This window comes from Tursiops truncatus, chromosome 20 (assembly GCF_011762595.2).
Source record: "Tursiops truncatus isolate mTurTru1 chromosome 20, mTurTru1.mat.Y, whole genome shotgun sequence".
In the NCBI taxonomy this organism is placed as follows: domain Eukaryota; kingdom Metazoa; phylum Chordata; class Mammalia; order Artiodactyla; family Delphinidae; genus Tursiops; species Tursiops truncatus.
The window spans coordinates 50770748-50790850 of NC_047053.1; the positions used below are offsets into that span (position 1 = coordinate 50770748).

At 46.5% G+C, this 20103-nt stretch overlaps 1 protein-coding gene across 5 annotated transcripts in view; it reads left to right on the forward strand.

Annotated features, from left to right (window-relative positions):
• Positions 1-20103, forward strand: part of RNF157 (ring finger protein 157) — a 78116-nt gene that overhangs the window by 45570 nt on the left and 12443 nt on the right. For 4 of the 5 annotated variants that reach the window (XR_004523741.2, XM_033847178.2, XM_033847180.2 and 1 more), the window contains exons 3-13: positions 5846-5934; positions 11270-11416; positions 11864-11981; positions 12447-12513; positions 12814-12857; positions 13489-13536; positions 15458-15529; positions 16025-16184; positions 16319-16431; positions 18426-18664; positions 19381-19489. Coding sequence is in view for 4 of the 5 variants with exons in the window: in XM_033847178.2 (XP_033703069.1) it covers positions 5846-5934; positions 11270-11416; positions 11864-11981; positions 12447-12513; positions 12814-12857; positions 13489-13536; positions 15458-15529; positions 16025-16184; positions 16319-16431; positions 18426-18664; positions 19381-19489 (1206 nt within the window). In the remaining variant the exon portion in view is untranslated. The remainder of the gene's footprint in view (positions 1-5845; positions 5935-11269; positions 11417-11863; positions 11982-12446; positions 12514-12813; positions 12858-13488; positions 13537-15457; positions 15530-16024; positions 16185-16318; positions 16432-18425; positions 18665-19380; positions 19490-20103) is intronic. The other variant, XM_033847176.2, reaches the window with a different exon arrangement.

Here is a 20103-nt window from a genome sequence, read left to right on the forward strand (position 1 = left end):
GTCAGGCCTGAATCTAATAGCAAATGTTAGCAAATTATGTACCTTAAAAAAAACCTTTTTATGGAAATTGATTATTTATTTTTATGAATGGGTTATAGGCCCTTTTACAGACTACTGGGAATTACCCAATAATTTACAATTGAAGTAAGATCCTTTTATCGCGTATGCACTGGGACCATATTTTCTACAGCAAAAATGTGAGTGCAGATATGGGGGGTAGTTTAACAAAATACTTGAAATTAGAATGGTTAGAAAATCTAGGATACATGGTTGATATATACATACATATATGTGTATATGAATATATACATATGTGTACCCCGCCCCCCCCCCCCCACACACACAGCCATATCCTTATCCGGTCTATCTAAACCGGCAGTTCCACATTTGGCCGCCAAGTGGCACTTTGCTGGTGTAAGGAAAACTAACAAGGAAACTGACGAGCACCAGGATAAAAGGTCAAAGAGGCGCTTGCTCTGTATTCATATGAGCCTTGATCGCCAACCCCCTGGGGCCCACTGAAAGAGTTCCTCTGGCTGAGTGGGTACTATACCCCCATCCTGGGCTTGAGGTGCTTGGGATTTAAATTATTCTGAGATTTAGGGTTATTTCAGCGCGGACACAAGCAGGCCGGTCCTGGGGCGGGGGGGGGGGGGGGCGGTTCGCTGCTGGTACCTGAGTGCAGGGCGCCAGATGCAAGCTCTGTTGTGGGCCCCTTACAGGTGGAACTAAGAGAGGCGTGCCTGGTCCATCACCGAATCCAGGCTAGCATAGCGCTCAGGGCATAGTGAAGGTGTTGAATGAATTGGCAGATGTCTTTGTTCTTCAAAAATAATTTAGAGGAGAAACCACCGTACTTTAGGAATATCTATCAGTAACACATATTGGAGCATCTTGGGCAGAAGGTAAACAGTGATGAACATCTCCCCTGCTTCTGCTGACGTTCTCTGACGTCACACCCTGAATATACCTTTGTATCTTCTACAGGTGCTGTTAGCTCTTACAGACAAAGGGAATTTGTCATACAGTGCTCCAAGAAAGCTTTCCTCTGAGAAGACCTTAGATACTCCTGTTAAAATTTAAAAGGAGTGTGGCATTAGATATGCTGTTGTATGTACTGCTGCCTAAGCGTAAGGGTGTAATCCAGAGAGTTTCGACCAGCCTCTAGAACCTGAACAGGATTCGGTACCTTTTGCAGTGATCGTTTAACGTTCAGACTCTCTCTACACTCTACTCAGGTACCTGGAACACTCCTGGGATCAGAACAACATGTAGCCTTGCCCTGCTGTAGCCAAGGCAGCTGCAGGACGAACAGTGTGGCTTTTGGATTCAAATCCTGGTTCTGCTACTCATTAGCCCTGAGACCTTGAATAATTACGTGAATCTTTTGAGTCTCAGTTTCTTTATCTGCAAAATGGGGGTGTTAATACTGATATTCTTCATTTATCCAGTCAACGAACATATTTCTTGAGATCCTCCTTCATTTCAGACTCTCCTCCAAGAGCTTACAGACTGGTGGGCATGGCCGGCATGTCTACTAGTGTTTAGAATATTAAGTAAGAATGTATCTAAACCAGAGCTCCACGGTAGTGACGATAGCACAGGACATGTGAATGCGTTTGCTGCCACTGGACTGCGTGCTTAAAAATGGCTAAGGTGATACATTTCATGTTATATATATTTTATAAATGAAATAAAGTAAAATGAAAAAAAATCTAAAGAACCCAGCATGACGCCCGGCCCATAGTAAGTACTCAGTAAACGTTTCCCTATGTTCTCTTTTTTCATGGATGGGCATTGGCAAGCTGTCATTGCAACAGTTACCCAAATTTTACCCCATTAAGTGGGCTTTCTTCTGGCAGCATTTCTGCTTAGATGAATAGAGTGGAGGGACCTGAGCCTTAATTCTCTGTCAACACATTACTGACCCGGCAGGTTTGGGCCACAAGTCCCTGAGCAGACCCGATTTCATTCTTTGCACATTAGTCTTTATAAGCCTGTCTTCATTATGAAAAGTGAAAGAGAATTCTGGAAGCTGTTTTTAAGGTCCTTCGTAAGGTGGTGAGAGTTTATGTACTCCAGGATGTTGTCTGAGAAACGGGAAGACGTCTCCTAAGCCCATACTGAGCTTGAGGCAAGAAGTGAGGATACGGCTTGCAGAAGGCCTGGGGGTCCTCCTCCATCTGTGCGCCTGGCGGCATGTTGTGTGCAGGACAGAAAAGGCCACTTCTCCCCATTTACTGGCCTAGTTATGCCAGAGCGCTTGCATCTGAGAAAAATAAATTCTGTCTGACCTTTCTTGTCATCACTCACTCCCTAATGAGGTACAACTGGGGCTGAGAAAATGACGGTTCCAAGGTCATAAGAAGGCAAGTGGAAACTGTGGATGTGAACTGAGAAACGGTTATTGATGCTGTTCTGAGCACAGTGGAGTGACCGGTGAGCGGCTCCTTCGGGGTGGTGCTTGGACCCGAGTCCATCCTGACCTTCATCTCCTTCGGTCCCAAGAAGATGTTACTTTGCTTTCATGTCACACGTATCTGTTAGCATAGGAGTGAAATCTCTGGTCTTTAAGTGAACTAAGATACTTTTTCTTGCTCTAAATATAATACAGTAATGGTGCATGTGTTAAAGAGGTACTGTAGGCAAACAAAAAAGTTCATCAGTGCCTTGCTAAGAAAAAAGAATGAACAAAGACATAGGTTAGTGTTTTCAGATCTTTTAATAACTGGTACTTCAATCCCTTCGTCATCTCTAGGTTAAGCAGCTGTATCCAGGAGTATCTTAGAGAAAGATGGAGGTAAAATGTGTTCAAACCTCAACTCTTCTCCCTAAAACTTGTGGGAATTTGGAAGGTGATACTGAACCTGTTCCTGTGTCAATGTCCTTATCTGCAAAAAGGGAAGAACTATCTCTCCCTCACAGGATTGTTCCAAGGATAACTAAGATAATGTATGTAAAGAGCTTAGTATAGTGCCCGGCACCTAGTAAGTGCTCAATAAATGATCGTTTTAAAAGCGAAGATCACGAAGAAGCTTAGAGTCACGGTGGGCTAACCTGGCCTAGAGAGGTAGGGGAGGCGACTCTAAGAGCAGAGTATTTTCTTTAGTTTGCCTCTGTTCCTGCTGTCTCCTCTGTCTTCCCTGTCATCTCTGAATTTACAAATTACGTTTATCCTTCAAGATCCCAGATCAAATACCACCTCCTCCATGAAGCCTTCTGGATTACCTCAGCCAGAAGCGATCACTTCCTGTATCGTTGCCCTTTTTGTGGCATTTCTGTTTAGTGTTACAGTTATTTGTGCAACTATATCATCTTCCTTATAATGCTGCTTCCTGAAGGAGCAGGACCTTATCTTTTCCACTTTAAGTCTTTCTTTACACTCAGCACTGAGTGTTGCCGGTAGACTCTGATTGGGTACGTGAATGGCCATTAAGGCAGAAGCTTTGGTAGGTAAGAGCCTACAAACAGGATTAGTTTCTCCTAAACAGATTTTCAATGGTTTTCTTTTGGCGGGGCAGAGGGTAAAGAGCTAAAAATGTAAGTGTGGATTTATTATACTATAAGGATAGTTTATGTATATAAACAATTGATCCCACGGTTGCCTTTCCCTGAGCAGCGAATAACTTGTGTTCCATTGCCAGTTATCATCAAATGTAATATTCTAAACGGAAGGTGAAGAACACTAACTCCCCCCCACCCCGCCTTCCTTTTGTTTTTCTTTTTTTTTTGCGGGGGTAGGGAGGATATAGAGGGGAAAGGGCAAAGAGTGAAGGGAAAACCTCTGGGTTTTTTTTGAACTCAGGTAGGAGTTAAGGATAACTCCCAAGTACCCGTGCAAATGAATATGATTAACTTCGCTACTCCAGAAAAAAATTTTAATCCCAAAGTCATTTATTTTGGCTTTAGAATAGACAAGCATTTGTGTTGGGTTTTCCTGCCTAATTACTTTTTGCTTAAGCTTATTTAAAAATTGTTTTAAATTCTTTTAGTGTGACAGCCCAGCAAAGGGGGTGGGGGGTGTGTGGAGAAATGGGCCACAGATGGGATCTGAACTATAGGATTTCAGCTTTCCTGTATAAAAGCCTCCTGATACGCTGCAAGCAGGAGGGCAGAGTTGCAATCAGCTTTTCCGGAGAACAATTTGGCAAAATAGTTTTAAAAGTCTTAAAAATATGCTTACTCTTTGATCCAGTAATTCCACTTCTAGGAATGTCTTAAGGAAATAATCAAAGAGGCACGCAGAAATGTAGGGACAAAGCATTCACCACGACATTTATATCAGGAAAAAAAAAAAAAAAAAGTAAAACCAACTGAAAACACTGAATAATGTGGAATTGATTAAAGTAGGCCCCTGTCTCTAATGTGTGTAGTTATATTGTCAAATTATAGGCTTTAAAACATTTGCCACATCTTTCTAAGTGAAAGAGAGACAATAAAAGAGTAGGTACAGTTTGAAACAGTGCAGAGAGATAGAGCGGGGGGAGGGAGAGAGGAGGTGGGTGGGTGGATGGATGCCTATCCCAAAAGACACATTCTGCAAATGTTAACTTTGGTATCACTGAGTAGTGAAATCATGGCTGGTTTTGTATTTTTTTGTGTTTTTCAAGTTTTCTGCTTAAACGTGTATTGCTTTGTAATCAGAAAAACCAACTGTCATATATTTTAAAAGAATATATGTTTAAGGTGAGAATTCCCTGGCGGTCCAGTGGTTAGGACTCCACACTTCCACTGCAGAGGGCCCGGGGTTCGATCCTTGGTCAGGGAACTAAGATCCCACAAGATGCGCTGCATGGCCAAAAAAAAAAAAAAAAAACAGAATATACGTTTAAGGTATCAGTGAAAAAATAAAATGTTGCTACACAATACCCACAAAGCAATAATCTGAACGCACAGCTGATAGTTTGGATTCAATGTATTTTCTTAAGGGTCACATTCATGCACATGAAGTATCAGGGATCACAATACACAAAATCAGACGTACCATAGGTTCAATTATGTTTCCCAAGTAAAACAGCAAAAATCTGGGAAGACACAGAGTTTCATGTGGACGTTCTGTTTTCTGAGACCCGCATGAGGGGGTAGACTCTTCAGAGCTAAGAGGACCACGGTTTTGCAAAGCTCCAAACACTAGTAGGTCTTCTGGGAATCACATGTAAAAAATGTTTACTGCCCAAATGACGTTATAAGAATAGCGGGAACATTTTAAATCACTCAATCTTCTCAAAGCCGTTCCCAGTGAAATGTTCTACTGTGTCCCCTTTCTCCTCTCCTCATTGTCATCAACTCACAACTCCAAACCCACATGTTTAAACAGGGAAAGAGAGTGAAAGCGTGAGGTAAGTGATGGGCAACCACAAACCTTTGATGACCCCAAAAGAGCTCTTTGGCTCACGTTCTTTTAAAAAAAACTCTCCTTTATATGATCAGCTGCGGAGGAAATTTGTTCTTCACTGTTTGCAGACCTCCACTCTGTACACATGATGGGGTTCTCTTGTGTTTGCAGTTCCTAAATTCCTCAGACACCATGTGGCTTCACTAAAGGAAAATCCTTGCAGGTCCGGCTCCCCGTTGTGTAAGGTCAGGTGGAAAAGCCTTTTGTGATTAACTCGGCCACCGTGTGTCCCTTGGTATTTGGAACTTCAGTGGGAGTTTTTATTAGGTGTCCGCATTTTGAATGCTGACTCACATAAGCTTCATCTAATGGGAAAAGCAGATAAATGTAGCGCTTTGGACACCAAGTCGGATCCCAGCTCTCCCAGTAGCTGTGACCTCGAGCACGTCCCCTTACTATGGTTATCCGTCTTTCTAAACACAGTCTTCTCCCACTTTGTTTCCGACACAGTTTCCTTACGCTGCCCCTCCTCCCCAAGAACCAGTGAAGACTCTGAGAAGCCTGATCAACATCCGAAAGGATACACTAAGACTCGTCAAGTAAGTTCAAGTTCCCAGCCGGCGGGGGCCAGGTTCCAGGGGCCCTTCTTCGTGAAGGGGCAGCCGACTCCCCAGGGGACCCACAGAGCGGTTTCTGTCAGACCCGGAGCCCGGCCTCTAGGCCTCCGGGCCGTGGGCTGCTGGCATGAGGGGTCTCCGCACCTAGATTGTTCAGAACTTTCTCTGATAGTCAGTGTTTGGGAAGAACTTTCACTCTCCTGGAAGCTGTCATGATTACCCCGATTTGGTGAACCTTCCAGAAAAAGAACAGTTGGAGGAGAAAGTGAATTCTGCAGATACCTCGACAAGCCTGTGTGAAGATGGGATGTTTGAACTTGGTGCAGGAAATCCTTATTTTATTGCCTATATTTCCTTTGTAATTTATTCTTAATCTCATGTGCCCTTCCTCTGGTGCACTGGGTTTGTTGTTTAATCACCACTGTCAGTACTAATTATCATCAGCATCTGTCTTCTTTGTGCTGTCCCTGAGATAGCACAATTTTTTTTTCTTTTTTCTTTTTTTTTTTTTTGGCTGCATGGCAAGGCTTGTGGGATCTTAGTTCCCTGACTGGGGATTGAACCCGGGCCCCCTGCAATGGGAGCACGGAGTTCTAACCCTGGACCACCAGGGAAGTCCCAGAGGTAATGTGATTTTTAAACAGATGCTGCTCTCCAGATAGCAAGTCTGTCTACTAAGACTCACTGGTTCCCTGGGGAGACAGATTTGGTTAGGGCAAACCAGAGGTCCCACATTCTTCTCAGTTGACAAAGGAAGATGACTCGGAGAGCATTTTATGCTTGTATAGATCAGGGAGTTTATTTCTCTCTGATCATCTTTTTAAAATACAACCACTTCGGGGACTTCGCTGGTGGTCCAGTGGTTAAGACTTCCAATGCAGGGGGTGTGGGTTCGATCCCTGCTCAGGGAGCTAAGATCCCACATGCCTCGAGGCCAAAAAACCAAAATATAAAACAGAAGCAATATGGTAACAAATTCAATAAAGACTTTAAAAATAGTCCACATCAAAAAAAAAAACTTAAAAAATAAATTTTTAGGAATAAAATATAACCACTTCATTGAGATATAGTTCATATACCATACAGTTCATTCATTTAAAGTGTACAATTCAGTGATTTTTTTTTTTTTTTTAGTATTTATTTTTTTATTTGGTTGCACCAGGTCTTAGTTGCGGCAGGCAGGCTCCTTAGTTGTGGCATGCAAACTCTTTAATTGCGGCATGTGAACTCTTAGTTGCGGCATGCACGTGGAATCTAGTTCCCTGAGCGGGGATCAAACCCGGGTGCCCTGCATTGGGATCGCGGAGTCTTATACGCTGTGCCACCAGGGAAGTCCCCCGATTCAGTGATTTTTAGTTATTCACAGAGTTGTGCAACCATCACTACTATCTAATTTTAGAACATTTTCTTCACCCCGAAAAGAAACCCGATACTCATTATTACCCGATACTCATTATTACCCGATACTCATTATTAATCATCCCTCATTTCCCCCCGAAACCCCTCTTCCCGGCCTAAGCAGCCACTAATCTGTTTTCTGTCTCAGTTTTTTAATATTTTATTTGTCCCTGAGGTTTTCAACTGCCTCCCCAGCTGCTCACACCCCTGGGGTCAACCCTGGGGACGGCGCAGCCAAGGGGAAACTCTTTTGCTGCAGAAGAGTCTGCAGCCGGCCGGCCCCCCTCCACCGGGGAGTTCCTGCCACAGCAGGATAGATGGAGGCTACTGAGGCCTCAGGAGCCTGCCAGCTGTCAGCTGCTCCGGCTACTTGTTTCTCTCATCACATATGGTCTGCTCGCGTATTTGATGGAGATGGATTCAGGGGTCTGAGCCCCCTTGAGGTCCTGGCCTCGGATGTGGCAGCCTGGCTGCAGCTCTAGAATAAAATGAGGCAACTGCTCTGAGCTTCTGGTTCTCACCTGTAAAATAGTGAACCAACCTTACCTTTCATGGCTGTTGTCAAAATTAAAGGGGATAATGAAAGGGAAAGCACCTGGTGATCAATAAATGTTAAGATGAAGGGTGAGTTTTGATTTTGTTTTTTCTGAGATGGAACTAAAGTAAATTCTGATTCTCAGATTTCCAGGTAAAGATGGAGGATTGAACATGTACCTTTGCTTCCTCTCCAAACCCCACTAAACAATAATGAGTATTTTTAAACAGCACAAATCCACAAAAATTGGGAGAGTGGGAAAGGAGCAACGGCAACAAAATTTTAGAGGCTGGGGCTTCCCTGGTGACGCAATGGTTAAGAATCTGCCTGCCAATGCAGGAGACATGGATTCGAGCCCTGGTCCGGGAGGATCCCACATGCCGCGGAACAGCTAAGCCCGTGTGCCACAACTACTGAGCCTGCGCTCTAGAGCCTTCGAGCCACAGCTACTGAAGTCCACGCGCCTAGAGCCCATGCTCCGCAACAAGAGAAGCCACTGCAATGAGAAGCCCATGCACCGCGACAAAGAGTAGCCCCCGCTCGCCGCAACTAGAGAGCCCACACACGGCAACAAAGACCCAACGCAGCCAAAAATAAATTAATTAATTTAAAAAATTTTAGAGACTGGAAACAGGTGGTGAATGTTAAATAACTTACTAAACCTGAGAAATCAGGATCCTGAACAAACAGAAGGAAAAGCTGAGAATCACCAGTTTGTACTGTGGTTTCTCCCAGAAGGCTCAGGAATTGGCAGTTCCAGGTACCTCTGGACATCTTGGGGGTGGGGGTGGCTAAAAGGAGGGAGGTTAGTGGAAAGTCTGCTTGAGAGGTATTCAGATCCCCCCTCCCTTAGACTACACAGCCAGAACTGCCCTCCCACACCCTGGCAAAAGGCTGGCAGACGATGCTCACTGGAAAAGTTCAAACAAAGAATCTCTGGACTTGGGGGACCGAGGCACAGCTAAGGGCTGGACTCAGTACTGAAATCAGGGGGTTAAGTGAATTCAGAAACGTTGGATGCTGAGCCCTCCAGCCTGCCCCCCAACCCCAACTCTAAGCCCAGAATGCCAGCAGTCAGGCCATTGTTAGAAGAGAGGAAAACTGTTCTTTGGACAATCAGACGCCCCCAGGTGGGAAGACCAAAGAGACTGGTTTTGGAGGTCCCTCTCCTGACCCAGATGAGTCCCCAGGGAAGCCTAGCATCCCCAAGCCCCACCGTGCACTCAGTTCCCATCAGGATTTTATTATTTTTTTGGCCGCGTGCCATGAGGGATCTTAGTTCCTTGACCAGGGATCGAACCCATGCACCCTGTAGTGCAAGCGTGGAGTCCTAACCGCTGGACCGCCAGGGAAGTCCCCATGGACCACAATTAGGGGGTTTAAATGTCTTAGTATGAGCAGACAACCAAAGATTCTCAGATGTATAAGGAACGCCTATCGTATGAAAGACAATTGTAAAACAAGCCAACAGGGGGAAAAAGTGGAAATAAAAACTGCAGGAAGAGGAAACCTTGATTTGTAGCCTCAGAGACATAGAGAAGATACTGCCTTCTTATTTCACGGACGCAGTGACACAAAGCGTTTAGCAAACAAACAAGGCTCTCAGAGCTTAAAAATGTAGAAATGAAAAAACCAATAGAATATCAGAAGAAAAGTGGAAATGTTCTAGGAAGTGGAGCATAAAGGCAAAGCTATGGAAAACAGAAGAGGAAAGATATGAAGAATAGAAGGTCCAACAGCCAACTAATGGTTCTAGAAAGAGAGAATGGAGAACATGGAAGGAATCACCGACGACGTACATAATTTAAGAGTTTCTACAAAGGTCCACTGAGTGCTCGACCCTGGGAGCTAAAAGATAACGCAGCAATGCTCTGAAATGACTTTTTTAAAGTATTTATAATCCAGAATTCTTTACTCAGCCAGACTTTTTTTTTTTTTTTTTTTTGGCCTCGTGGCTTGCAGGATCTTAGCTCCCCAACCAGGGATTGAACCCGCATCCTAAGCAGTGAAAGCACCGAGTCCTAACCACTGGACCACCAGGGAATTCCCTCAGCCAGACTTTCAATGACGTGTGATTGTATAATAAAATCTCTCGAAAAGTTTATCCCTCCAACACACCCTTTTCCAGGATGCTACTGGAAGTTGTGCTCCAGCAAAAGGAAAGCGTAACCCAAGAAAGAGAAAGCCAGGAGATGCAGGAAGCATGCGATTCTCCGGGAGAGAGGCAAAAGGGACACACAGGGAGATGGGACAGGGAGATTCCAGGGTGGCAGCCGTGTGCAGGTACGGAGGGATCAGGGTCCAGATGGAGCAGGTCAGAAGGCTCCATAAGTGTCCTGCTCAAAAAGACAAGGTGCACAGAATGCCTGGTGCGTCTGAACGTCGAGATGTAGACAGCCAAAGAGTTTGAATTTGAATTAGTGACTAGTGCATAAAAGACTAAGCAACTGAAAAAAAAGCAAAATGAGCACAAGCTCTAAGAAAAACTTACGCAGGAAAGGAAAAATTATTAGAGATTACTCTGTGGCTGAACTGTGAATAATGTTGATGGACTCACAGTCGTATAGACGAAGATGTCCTGAGCTAACAAAATCATGGTGTATCACATGGTGGAAGGGGTGTCCCAACATGGAGCAGAGTGAGGAAAGAGAAAGTCTCATTTCCATAGTAGGAGGTCAATAGATAATGCCTAAAACTGAAAAATGAACATGCAGATAAATGCCAAAATGGTCAGCTACAGAGGTAAAGGCAGTTTTCTCTAAAGAAGAGGAAAAGGGACAGAAAGAGACCTGCTGGTTTTTTGTCACAAGCCTTGTGGAAACTATTTAAACTATGTGATTAGTAACTTTGATTAAAATTAAAAACTTTTTTTTGTAAAGCCTGGCAAACGCACAAGGATGTTAACTGTGGCACCGTGAAATATCAGAAATCCCCTAAATGCCCCCTGATAGTGGTAACAAAGTGCTCTGCCGTCATTCAGAATGAGGATGGAAAGTGTATGATCACAGAGGGAAGCCCACATACGTTCAATTAGAAAAAGAAAACAAGGGACATCCCTGATGGCGCAGTGGATAAGACTCCTCGCTCCCAATGCAGGGGGCCTGGGTTCAATCCCTGGTCAGGGAACTAGATCCCACACGCATGCCACAACTAAGGAGCCCTCGAGCCGCAACTAAGACCTGGTGCAACCAAATAACTAAATATTAAAAAAAAAAAGAAGGGAATTCCCTGGCAGTCCAGTGGTTAGGACTCTGCACTTCCACTGCAGAGGGCATGGTTCCATCCCTGGTCAGGGAACTAAGATCCCACAAAAAAAAAGAAAAAAGATTACTTTTAAAATATTAATTTGCTACTCCCAAATGCTGAGTCTTTGTGGTTTTCTAGATGTGCCGAGGAAGTGAAGACCCCGGGGGAAGAGGCCAGCAGAGCGAAAGTCCACTACAACGTGGAGTTCACCTTTGACACGGATGCTCGGGTGGCCATCACCATCTATTATCAGGCCACCGAAGAGTTCCAGAATGGGATTGCCAGGTAAGAACAAAGGACCGGGGAGCCACATCCTTCCTAGACAGGTTAGGGTCTGTGCCTGACGTGCTCACCTGTGGAGGAAAACATTCTTTTTCTACACCCAGGTGAGAGCTGGTTCCTGAATTTGGATTTTCTTCTACCCAGCCTTACTTTTTCACCTTTCCCCTTCAAACTATGTCATCTTGGTACAGGGACAGATAGCAGCATAGTCCTTCAGGTCATCATGATGCTGTTAAAAATCTATTAAGCTACCTTTCTGTGGATATGTGGGTTGAATAGATAACTTTAATAGCATTACCAAGCAAGGGCAAGGGAAAGAGATTATAAAGAAGATCTTTTCTTCTCTTTTCTCTTCCACTCTATACTGAGAACGTGTTGATAACTGAGAACAGGCATGAGACAGAGGAAACTGTCAGTAACTTTCGCTTTGCTTCCCACTTTGATCAACAGCTACATCCCCAAAGACAACAGCCTGCAGTCAGAGACGGTGCACTACAAGCGTGGGGTGTGCCAGCAGTTCTGCCTGCCCTCCCACACCGTGGACCCCTCCGAGTGGGCTGAAGAGGAGGTGAGCTGCCGGCTGGCGGAGGGGCCCGGCCACTGGGAGAAAGCGCAGGGCAGGTTCTGCCCACAGACCCACAGGGCGTGGGAGCTACTCAGGACCCTGGCCAGCAGCAAAGGATGGGCCCGGGTACTCGAAGGCCATGCTCCCCTTCAGCCTTGTAACGTCTTCACGCCCTGGGAAGGATACATCTAATTTTTCTATCCCAGAGTAGCCCATTAACCCAGGATATTTTGAGAAAGCCGTGTCCGAAGGAAAGACCTGCAGGTTAGAAGCCTTTACATCTAGGGGACTTTTTACAAAGAGACTGGTGGCCTTCAATTCTACGGACTTAGGTAGTTAACCAGGTTGATGGAAGAGGAACAGAGATGAGATTCAGGCTTCCCGACAAGACCTCCCTTTTCTGACGGATTACTGTGCCCTTTAAATGTGTTAAGTCCCTTTCGTTTTTTCTTTTTCCTTTTCTTTCAGCTTGGCTTTGACCTGGACAGAGAGGTTTACCCGTTAGTGGTCCATGCTGTGGTGGATGAAGGAGATGGTATGGGCGCTTCCTGTCTTCTTGGGCTGCACACGTGCCCATATGTAGCGTGCAGGCCTGGCAGCGGCTGAGGCCTCAGAACAGCACGCCTCCCCCGTGGGTATCAGGCAGTTCCCACATCCCCACGCACTTTTTCTCCCACGCTTCTCGGGCAATGAGAGTCCTACTGGGTAACCTGCCCCTTCCCGTGACAGCCAGAGGGTTCGTGTTGCCAGACTGTGGGACCCGGGGAAGGTGAGTGGAATCGAGGTGTGTTGTGGGCTTTCTTCTTCTTCATCCATGTGCCTTTATTTGTTTCAGAGTATTTTGGCCATTGCCACGTCCTGCTGGGCACTTTTGAAAAGGTCAGTGGGTAATGTTACAGGGCCTCACTTTGGTACATGTTGCTCTGTCTTTCCTGTGAGGACACGTGGATCCCTGTTCACTGGCTGCCTGCGCTCGGCAGAGTGGGTCCAGCTCCGAGGCTGCGCAGGGAGCCGGGGGAAGCACCACACCGGGGGCTACGCCACCAACTTGCTGCATGACCTTCAGCTCCTTAGGCCTTGTTTCCTCTTCTTCTTTTTTTAATATTTATTTATTGGCTGCGTCGGGTCTTATTTATGGCACTCAGGATCTTTGTTGTGCTGCCAGGGCTTCTCTCTAGTTGTAGTGCATGGGCTCAGTAGTTGCGGCGCTCGGGCTTAGTTGCCCCACGGCATGTGGGATCTTAGTTCCCTCACGGCATGTGGGATCTTAGTTCCCTGACCGATTCTTAACCACTGGACCACCAGGGAAATCCATCATTTCCTCTTCTTAAAGAAGAAGGGCTAGACTATGTGCTTGAAGACCCTTCCTGTATTAGGAGTCTGTCATTCCACACTGGCAGAGTGGGGGGGGGGGCTGGGGGGGCCTCCAGGAGGTGTGTAATTGAGAGAAGTAACAAAAGAACAGCTGATCCTCGTTGCTCTCCTTCATAACTGTGTATTTTCACTCCAGCACACAGACGGGACTTTCTGTGTCAAGCCCCTCAAACAGAAACAAGTAGTAAGTATTCGAGGGCCAGGGACTGTTGGTGTACCCCCTTCTCTCTCTCCACTCTTTTGCTAAAGCACTCTTCTTTCCCTCCCACCACCACCCCCCTTTTTTTAGATCAAAGAAGAAAAGCAAACAGGGAATGCTTTTCTGTGTTGGAAACTACTTGGGTGGCCTGAAAGGAATACTGATTTTTGGTATCTCTGTTGTTCCCGAATTGTTGGTGGTGAGGTAGCCATTATCTGAGCAGGGGACTTTAGAAAATGAAAGGACAAGATTTATCTCCTGACTTTAGGTTTAGGGAGAATGTTTTTATTTAAAATGCCAGGGTGAGAGACATTTCCAGCTAAAGGATAAAAGTATTGGGATCCAGTTCAAGGCCAACTGGAGCTCTTGGCGTAATTTATCCCAACATTCCTTTTCTCACATTCCAAGTTTGCTGGCCATCTGCCCCCTTCCAGAATGATCAGGCAAGTTACGCATATGTTGCTGGAAGTCCTAACCCCCGCTGTGTGCCAGCACTTTCCTTCCGCTCTTGCAGAGGCAGGAGAAGGGTCATGGAAGACAAGGAGGGGAGGGGTGTCAGTGGCATTGCCAAGGGAAGGTGTGTCGTCACACAAGGGTGTGGAGCAGTCGGGTGGGGGGCAGGGTAGACCTCGGGTTGAGATGCAAAGAAAGCCCCCGCCCCCGCAGATGGGTGACAGATATCTGAAATTCTACATCATTCATTCTTCAGGTATTAAGTGCTCTCCACCCTTAATGAGGTCAATAGTAGTCAGTAATACTTTAGTATGAATTTGTTGATAATGTCCTTTCCAATATAATCACTGTGTTAAAGCAAGTTTTAAGAGAGGCAGAGGAGATAACAGATCCTGAGCCCAGGGTACGGCCTGGAAAGGCCTGGCCTCAGTGAGTCGCCTCATGGGAAGGCCTGGTTCCCCAGGACTCCTGGATGGGATGGAAAGGCTAGGGTAGCTCAAGGGAAATGGTTTATCTCTTCTTCTGTTGCTAGATTGGCATCAGCAACAGCCTTTGTCAGACTGGAGAGTGGGATGCGACATCGGTGACAGACTGGGCCTTAGGGGCAGGGATAAGTGGGACAGGGTGGGGGGCAGGGGAGAGGAGTGAGCAGGCGTAAAGAAACAAGGGAGGGGCCAGCTTTGGCACCAACATGGCCCAAGCTAGTGGGAGTCAAACGGGGCATTGAAGTTGAGGTTCTCATGTTTTTTGTTTTTTTTGGGTTTTTTCTTGGCTGTGCTTCGGGGCTCGCGGGATCTTAGTTCCCTGACCAGGGATTGAACCCAGGCCCCCTGGCAGTGAGAACGCTGAGTCCTAACCACTGGACCGCCAGGCAGTTCCCAAAGTTGAGGTTTTAAGGAGCAGGGCCAACAGAGGTCATATTTTGCTGCGTGTTGGAGATGGGGTGGCTCCGTGGCCCTGGAGGGGGCGCAGTCGGCCCCTCCTTCAAGGTCCTGCTCTCTCTTTGCTTCTGCATTTTCCCTTCCCCTCTTTTCCTTGCCCATTTCTTCTCTTTCTTTCCCATTCCCATTGCTTCCCGTTTGTAATGTCTAAACTTAGCTTTTATTATTACATAGCCAATGCTTCTGACACGCGGTCTTCCATCCTTTTCCTAGTTCCTGCCTTCCTTGACTGTCCGTTATAGCGACCTGCAGTACGAGTGTTACTGTTGTATTTGCGCACGTTCCCTGTTGGGCATAAGGGCGGGTGAATGAAGCATTTGATTTCCGTTCCCCTCCCAGAGAGAACACATTAGTAAATAAGAGCTTCCTTTACTCTTCTAGGCCTTTGATTTTTTTCATTGTGAATCAGTAGTCCTTGGTTACCGAAGGAGGTTGGGGGGTGGGGGGTGAGTTCCCACTCATCTCTCGGTGGAACCAGCCTCTGCCCTTGAACTTTTCCATTGGCTCTTCAGGTGGATGGGGTCAGCTACCTCCTTCAGGAGATCTATGGAATTGAAAACAAGTACAACACGCAAGAGTGTAAGGCAAGTTCCCTCCGCAGTTCTGAATGTACTCTTCCCAGGAGGCAGAGTGAGAACTTCTCTGATCCAGCCAGGATCTAGGGACTTAGCATGCCAAGCTCTGGAATCCATTTGGTCCTAGAAGGGTATTCCTTCTTCCTCGTTTCAGATGATTATACTTATATAACGTTGGAAATGAGAATATAGGCTGGTTTGGATCGGTTCTTCGGCAGGGCTCTGCTCACTCAGTTCATTGCTCCCCACTTCCCTGGGTGGCCTCCTGGGCCCCTTCAGCTCCGACTTTCAGACAGGACCAGATGTCAGCCTCAGAGGACGAGCTTGAGACAAACAGTTGCCAGAAGAAGTGAAACTGAGTGTGCCAGTGCACTTGGTAAACTACCAAGTTCAACGTAGTTTACCAAGTGCATTGTCTCAGCTGTGCAGGCAGGCTGCCTTCGAAAGAAGGTGTGTGACGTGAGGGTCTTTGTGACACTGGTTAAATTTCTGTCCCCCGGCCAGGTGGCTGAGGATGAAGTGAGTGATAACAGTGCCGAGTGTGTGGTGTGTCTCTCAGACGTGCGGGACACCTTGATTCTGCCCTGTCGTCACCTCTGCCTGTGTAACACCTGCGCCGACACCCTGCGCTACCAGGCCAACAACTGCCCCATCTGCCGACTGCGTAAGCCCCGGAGGCCCTGCTGGGTCCCCGAGGTCAGCCCTCGGGGGGAGAAGGGGTCGTGGCTTCTGTGCGGGCTCTTGTCCATCCTGACTTCTGCATCACCGTGTCCTGATGGCCTGTTTTCTTCTTCACAGCCTTCCGGGCACTGCTTCAGATCAGAGCCATGAGGAAGAAACTGGGCCCTCTGTCCCCAACCAGCTTTAACCCCATCCTCTCATCCCAGACATCCGACTCAGAAGAGCATTCAGTAAGTTGGGCTTTTTTCACCTTTTGTCCTTCTTCACGTGACTTTGTGGCAAGTAATTAAACCTTGGCGTTCTGAAGTACTGAGTGAGCTGGCCGAGATCATGTTGTGTTAAAAACCAGCCAATAGTACAGTGGAAAATGAGGTTCTGATCATTAAAAGCTCCCCTTTCCACCTTGGGGACTCAGCGTCCAGTTAACATTTACCATCCCTAGAGCTGTCAGCTTGCTGTTTCACTCCAGTGTCCAGGCGGATGGGGGTGGGGATGGGGTCCAGCTCTGGAACGCCCCCAAGCAGAAACAAGGGGATGATTGTTTGGGATTTACATACAAGTTACCATTTTTATCTGAATCCTCCGAGAAGGTAACTGTTTTTTTTTTGTCTTATTTCGTGACTTCAGGGACTGGGAGCCACGTAGATGAAATAATTCACCTCTGTCTCGTGGTGTAAGTGATGGCGTCAAGCCTCTACGCTTTGTAGTTATAGACCAGAAGGTCTTGTCTTTAGGTTAACACGCTAGTGGAAGAGATTAATTACCAATTATTCACTAAATGGTACTGGAATGATTAGGTAGTGCTTTAGGGAGAAACAATGAGTTTAGCATTTCAGTTCTTACCAGATAACAAATTCCAGGCGGAGTAACTAGTTAACTGCACTAAAAACAGAGCAAGCCAAACATTAAAAACCTAGAATAAATTATAGATGATTCTTTAGTTGACTATGGATGGGAGAGGGCTCTCTAAGCTTGAAAACAATGGAATGCTACCAAAAAAGAACCTGTAGTTTTTTTTGGCCACGCCGCGTGGCATGTGGGATCTTAGTTCCCCAACCAGCAATTAAACCCGCACCCCCTGCAGTGGAAGTGCGGAGTCTTAACCACTGGACCGCCAGGGAAGTCCCGAACATGTAGATTTTATCGCATAAAAATTTTTGTTTTTAGATGTGTAAAAGATGACCAAAGTGAAAACCAAACAGCAAATCATCTAAAGAAAAAAAATGTACTCACAACATTTGCATCAGAGGAAAGGCTAGTATCTTTACCATAACTCACTTGAATGAAATAGTAGCTAAATGGGCAAAAGATATATAAAAAATTTCTCAGAAGAGGAAACATAGCTGGTCAACAGTCATTTTTTAAAAAGTCAACCACGTTAAAAATCAACAACATGCAAATTAAGATGAGAGACCATTTTTCACCTTTCACCTTTAAAAACTTCCTTTTTTAAAGATACCCCATGCTGGCCAAGAAGCAATTAAAACAGGTAGTCTGTACTGCTTGTAAGGGTGTAACTAGAAAGATCACTGAAGATAAACAAAACAGCTGTATATATTAAGAGCCTTAAAAACATTTGTACTTGGTAATCTAAGGTCGTAGAATTTAATACCCAGAAAATGATCTGAGAAAAAGAGATTTTTGCACAATAGATGAACAGATGTTCATCAAAGTGTTGTTTACAGCAGGAAATGGACACAGCTAAATAGCCAACACCAATGGAAGAGTAAGGAAATGTATGGTATCTATGAAAGGGGTTGCATGTGAAGGAAAATATTTATGTTCCGTGAGGTAAGCGGGGTATAAAATTATCATTAACACATTGATCACAACTGTGTAAACAGTACAAAGGAAAAAACACTGGAAGAAAATAACACCAGAACGCTAACAAAAGTTATCACTTTGGGTGATTTGATGGTTGATGACTTTTTTCCTTCTTTCCACTTTTATGTATTTTCCAAATTTCCTGTAATGAACATATATTTCTACCGTAATCGGAAAAAATAAACAGTATTAAGAAGAAGTTCATCAGTAAGCAGCGTCAAGGAACACGCGGTTCTCTGATAATTTATCTTTCTTCTGCTTCTAATACAGCTTCCCTTTGCCAGAGCCCCAGACTAGATGTAAAAGAAAGCGTTTTTCCAACGCAGAGGAAGAAACAACGCTCATACCATAAAAGGAAGAGTATTTAATTAATTTCCCAACCTGTCTCTGATTCCCCTAGTCCTCAGAGAACATTCCACCGGGTTATGAAGTGGTATCTCTTCTGGAGGCCCTCAATGGGCCCCTTACCGCATCCCCGGCAGTCCCCCCACTCCACGTGCTTGGAGACAGACACCTCTCGGGAATGCTGCCTTCCTATGGCAGCGATGGCCACCTGCCTCCTGTCCGGACGCTCTCCCCCCTTGACCGCCTGTCCGACTGCAGCAGCCCAGGACTCAAGCTCAGAAACAGTCTCTCCAAGTGAGTAGCCAGCATGCAGTAGTGTTGGCCCTGGGGTCCTTGATGAGGTGCTTTCAATCCATCTTTCACCTCCTCGGTGCTGGCTCGAGTCCCAAGTCCCAGGGCAGTGTAGACCCTCTGGGCTGTTCCCAGAGCTGCTCACTGCACTGAAGACCTGGGCTAGCACCTGAGGGGTAGTTATCCCATCCCTTGGGAGAGGAAAATAAGATGGTACATGGGTACTTAGGAGGATCCAGACGGACGAACCTCTCATGGGTTCTGTTGTGGGAGGAGAGTATGGGGTATAGGGACGGTGACAGCGTTAGGGTCATTCAGGCCCCTGGGAGCATCACCTAGTCTGAGGACCAAAGGGACCTTGTGATCTGTGTTTCTTAGGCGTTTACATCCAACTAGGAGCAAGTCATAATAAGCTTCCGCGGCAGAGGAAAGGAAGGTATTTTACACATGAAAATATTGAAACCCTAGACATGTCAGTGGTTTTCCCCCAGTTCAGACACAATTGTCTGAAAGAGCTAAAGGTAAAACTCCGATTTTCCGACGCCCAGAAGAGGTCTCAGACCCTCTGGTGCCCTTTCTCACGTCCCCGCTCCTTCCTAAGATTTAGGTTCCCCTCAGGGCCCTCTTCTCCCTGTGACATCTGGTTAATGGGAGTGCGGGCGAGTTCTGTTCTTTAAGGGGCATTGGCTGCAGCTGCTTCTCCCTCTGGGCTTATGCAGGTCCATCTCCCAGAATTCTTCTGTGCTGCACGAAGAGGAAGATGAGCGTTCATGCAGCGAATCCGAGACGCCCCTGTCGCAGAGACCGTCAGCCCAGCATCTCAGAGAGGTGATGTGCGGTGTCCTTCCTTGTTTGGTTTTGGACTCCAGGTGCTCTGCTTCCTGCCTCCTGGCCTCTTCCGGCCTGTCTGCTCTCATTCATTCATCAAACGCCCTTTGAACACTCTCTGAGACAGCAGCAAAGGTGTCACCAGACTCAGTCTTTTATCAGTGTACGGGGCCTGTGTTACTGACCAGGCATATGATCCTTTATGCAGAGGACAGCAGCAGTGGGGACACACAAAAGTCCTGCCCTCCTGGCGCTTACAGGCTTCATGGTTGGGGTGGGGTGGACACAAAAGACAGTCGGTACAAAACGTATGTGTCAGGTGTTACCGGCGATCCGTGTGTCACGTAAGGGTCGGGAGGCTCGCTTTAAAAAGTGGTCCATGGGGCTTCCCTGGTGGCGCAGTGGTTGAGAGTCCACCTGCCGATGCAGGGGACGCAGGTTCGTGCCCCGGTCTGGGAGGATCCCACATGCCGCGGAGCGGCTGGGCCCGTGAGCCATGGCTGCTGGGCCTGCGCGTCCGGAGCCTGTGTTCCGCAACGGGAGAGGCCACAACAGTGAGAGGCCCGCGTACCAAAACAAAAAAAAAAGTGGTCCATGGACAAGGGGACTCCCCT